Source organism: Poecilia formosa, unplaced genomic scaffold (assembly GCF_000485575.1).
Source record: "Poecilia formosa unplaced genomic scaffold, Poecilia_formosa-5.1.2 Scaffold31, whole genome shotgun sequence".
Classification (NCBI taxonomy): domain Eukaryota; kingdom Metazoa; phylum Chordata; class Actinopteri; order Cyprinodontiformes; family Poeciliidae; genus Poecilia; species Poecilia formosa.
Genome location: NW_006799970.1, coordinates 702,317 through 706,695, shown reverse-complemented (window position 1 = coordinate 706,695; position 4,379 = coordinate 702,317). Strand labels below are relative to the sequence as shown.

At 40.5% G+C, this 4,379-nt stretch overlaps 1 protein-coding gene across 1 annotated transcript in view; it reads right to left on the bottom strand.

Annotated features, from left to right (window-relative positions):
* Positions 1-2,075, bottom strand: part of LOC103136236 (zona pellucida-like domain-containing protein 1) — a 3,727-nt gene extending 1,652 nt beyond the window's left edge. The window contains exons 1-7 of the mRNA XM_016670256.1: positions 2,014-2,075; positions 1,616-1,740; positions 856-1,082; positions 561-751; positions 404-476; positions 238-335; positions 59-141 (exon numbers count right to left, since the gene is read on the bottom strand). Of these exons, the coding sequence (XP_016525742.1) occupies positions 59-141; positions 238-335; positions 404-476; positions 561-751; positions 856-1,082; positions 1,616-1,709 (766 nt within the window). The 5' untranslated portion in view covers positions 1,710-1,740; positions 2,014-2,075. The remainder of the gene's footprint in view (positions 1-58; positions 142-237; positions 336-403; positions 477-560; positions 752-855; positions 1,083-1,615; positions 1,741-2,013) is intronic.
* Between the last annotated feature and the right edge of the window lie 2,304 nt (positions 2,076-4,379).

Below are 4,379 nucleotides of genomic sequence, written 5' to 3'. Positions count from 1 at the left end.
TATTTTTTTTTTATTAGATGTCAACTCTAAGATTTGGTTTTATCCAGACTTTTCTACCCAGTGAAGAAGTTGTACTGATCCGTCTGAGTCATGTTGTAAGGACTGGGAGTCGCAAAGCAGTGATCGAGGAGGACGTGGAAACTGGAAACAGGTTACCAAAGAGAAAATTCTTACATGTTAGCCCTTTATCTATCACTTTGAGCCACTCAGAGGGAAAATATGGCAGGATTTACTCACTTTCCTGTGAGGTTAACAGCTTTCACCTCCACATAGACTTTGGTTCGCAGCTCAAGGCCTGTTGACGGAACCGTCAATGGATACCTGTAGTCTGTGTCCTGAGGAAATAAGGCTTGTTAAACAGGAGCAGTGACAAATCTCTTTCATTGAGTGGAATTGGACTTACATTAAAGACACCCATTTTTAGTGTTTCAATAAAGCTTCCATTGTTCTGTGTGGTTGCCACAGAGACCGAGGAGCTAAAGAAAAATCAGAGAGTAGAGAAGCTTTTATGAATGAATTTTTGTGATTTTGATAGTAAATCAACAGTCCGTGCTACTCACGCTACAATCTGTGTGTTGTTGATGAGATACTCCAGAGGGTATCTGCAGGAGAAGTAATAATACAGGTCTGTGGAGTAGCTGATGATCCCCGCATCCGTTTTTGGGGTGTCGATGTACGATGAGATGATAACTGTCTGAATACTTGAGAAACTACTGAAGGGGCCCGAGGGGTCAGGAGCTTCATCCACGATCTGAACGTGAAAGCACAACATACACTCAGTTCATCTGCCCTTTCTTTCTCCCTTAAATCTGGCAGGTAAGCGTGCGCCAACGTGCTCCAAGGGTCACGCTTTACATGCAGAGACTGGCGGCAGGAGTTGTCCAAGCTGTTGTTGACGGGCAGGTGGTAACGGATGATCGGCGGCTCCACGCTCTCGTCGACGGAGCCCAGGCAGGCGGTGTTGTTGTGGTTCCCGTTGAGAGCCAGGTTGGAGGAGTTGAAGCCTGCCCACAGCGCCGTGCACAGGTTGACCTCTACGGTTATCATGGTGGTGCCGCATTCAATTGTCAGGTCTGAGTTATCTGGAAATGATGAACCCAAAATACTTTCACTGATTTTTGTCACACAGTTTAAATGTAAATGTTACACAGTAACTTCACATCATTTCAAATTCATATTAAATATTTCTTAATTGAATGTATTTTCAATGTAGTTTAGTGTCTTTTATTTCTTTTTTCATTACTTTCTTTATACCTTTTCCCCCCTCTTTCCTTTACGATGCAATACTTATAATATTTAGTATATATTTTTATTTAATTTTAGTTTGATCAGTGATTAAATAACTTGTTTACTGTCTCTGCATTGTCACTAAAACAAATTTGTTTCCTCAGTAAATGAAAGTCAGATCTTCTCTACTAATCATGTATTTCTATATATTTTTCCTTTGTTTTGCCTTGTTTAGTTCAGTAGGACTTTTGTCATTTGCTTTGCATTGCCTCTTGCTATTTTTTATTCTTTGTAAAGTACATTGTGTTGCTTTGTAAATAAAGATAGATAAGTTATTTCTTTAAAAAAAAAAACTCTCCTAAATATTAATATGCGGATAGATCCTTACCTGGTGTCCGCTCATACATCGTGGAGCAGTTGTACACACACAGGGCGGGCTGGAGGAACACGGCCAGCAGGGGGAGACAAAGGAAAAGATCCATGCTGTCTGGAGGAAACTCGGTTTGGTTTTAGCTGAAAATGAGAACATGCTGACAGAACAGCATGGGAATCCATCCACCTTTGCTAGCTTTAACATATTTAGTCAATTAAATGCACCATTAACAACATTTTTTTTTTATTTCTTCAGATTGCCATCTATGAGTAGAATCACCAAAACATTGCAGCATTCTTCATAATCTTCTGATTGATTTAGCACAATAAAACCAAAAATCACTGTCGGCTATAAACACGATCCAGTTCAAAGTTTAGTTAAAGAGTTGCACGATGAGCTGAAGAGAGTCTTACCTTGCTGATGCCTGTGCAGGTGTTTGTCCCAGAGATAGCTGAAGGATACGGCCTTTATAGGACATGTAAAACCGCTGCAGCATCACTCTGCAGCCCTCCCTTTTGACTAATTATAGATGGTTGCACAGACACAAACACACTTTCTGCACCTGCCCATGCCGTGACTTTTCAAGAAAACAGCAACAGCTCGTGGCATGGTTTATTGTCAGATGTTCTTCCAGTAGATCACTTTGTCAGTAGGTTTTGATATAGATCCCTCAGGTTAAACCGTACATGCTGTCTCAGGTGTCTGTCCGTAAGAAATGGTTGCTAAACACCTGATGTTACAAAGATACTTTTCAGAAGTCATAACTGACTACAGTGCCATCACCACTCCTTCATACCGCTAATGATGATATGAAAAAGAAAAACTAAGATGTTTTTTTATTATTATTTGATACAAATGTTTGAGCTTTTAATTCGTATTAACACCAGGATATGTAACAAATGTGGAAATGATTTAGATTTATAGTTATTTTTATTCAGCCAAGAAGTTTGTTTTGGCAGGAAACACATCTCCCAGAAACTGAGATGTTATGAAAGCGCAACCATTTTTTTTTTCAATTAATTACATTTTTATTTCCAGTGCACCATAAAATGATAAAGTGAACATTATTTCTCTTTTCTGACAGTACAGAAATCTAAATCTTCTAATTGCAGAGCAGCTGTTTGCATTTTCTGGTATTTAAAAAGATGAGCTCCAGGTCTTTGAGGATGAATGCCTCCTTGCTATCACTCATGATATGGTTAAATAAATAAATAAATAAATAAATACAATACTGTCAGTGGACATGTACAATATTATTACTTCTTACATATTTTCATCTGTCAGTCATGTGTCAGAATGACACTTAAAAAAAATATAATACGTGCAGATTTTCCGTTTTCACAAACAGCACAAACAACTTATCTTCTTTGTTGCAAAGACCAGCGAATCTGTACGTCTAAACAGCAACCTGGGACAACACCTACATTGTGTTTCAGGCCAGCGGAGATTTCCCGTCTTAAATTGTGGATTCATGTCTAGAGAACAAAGCTTGAAAGTTGATCACAGCTGTGATGTGTATTGTGTATTTCCCTAGGATCTCAGGCTGCTTCTGTGTTATCCCCACAGAGCTGTAAAGCAGGTACTCTACATACCTACAGGCCACAACTGCTGTTCAACTGGGGACATTCTTTGTTCATCAGAAGCACAGAAAGAAAAGGAGTGCTGCCAAAATCCTCACGGTGACAGAAGTTGTCACATTATCTATAGATGTGACGTTCTTTTGTGACCTTACTAACTCAATCTGATTTTATGCTGGTGTTTAGAAATAGATGCCTTTGTCACTCTTTATGCCAGTGAGTCATGGCTTCTTCTTTATTTTTAATTGGTCACTCTGCCTGCAGGGTCAAATGGAGAATATGATATGAATAATTGGGAACAGAGGCTTGAACAAAATGCTAAAATTAGTGAAAAAATAAAAATAAAATAATAAATAAATAAAAAATATGATCAAATTAAATTAATAAGAGGCATGTTAGGGGGCTAGTAACTGAAAATCTTCCATTAACTCATATCATTTTATTGCGTTTAAATTCTGCATCTTTCTCAGACCTTGCAGCTCCCAGACCAGATGGAGATACCGCTGGTCAGCAGGCTCTCAATGGTTCCTCTGTAGAAGGTGGAGAGGATGGGACAGGGGAGCGAAGCTCTTCTCATTCGTCTCAGAAACTGCAGGCGCTGCTGTGCTTTTTTCACCAGTGAAGCGATGTGAGTTGTCCAGCTGAGGTTGTCTGTAATGTGCACCCCCAGGAACTTAGTGCTGCTGACGATGTCCACTGCTTTGCCGTTGATGAGGACAGAGAGGTGTGTGGTTGGGTCGAGTCGACAATGATCTCTTTTGTCCTGTCGACGTTCAGGAGCAGGCTGTTTATTCTGTACCAGTCCACAAGATGTTGTACCTCTTTTCTGTAGTTCACTTCATTGTCGTCGCATAATTGTTGTGTCGTCTGCATATGTCTTGATGTGGTTGGGTGTTAAACCTGGGACGACAGTCGTGGGTCATCAGGGTAAACAGCAGGAGGCTCAGGACACAGCCCTGGGGGGAACCAGTGTTTAAAGAAATGATATTGGAGGTGTTATTACCCACACGGACAGACTGAGTTGTGTTCGTGAGGAAGTCCAGCAGCCAGTTGCACAGTGGAGTATTGAAGCCCAGGGGGGCCAGTTTGCATACCAAGTCCTGAGGGATGATCGTATTGAATGCTGAGCTGAAGTCCAAAAAAAAGCATCCGTACGTGGGTGTTTCTTTTCTCCAGGCGTGCCAGGCTCAGATGAAGACCAG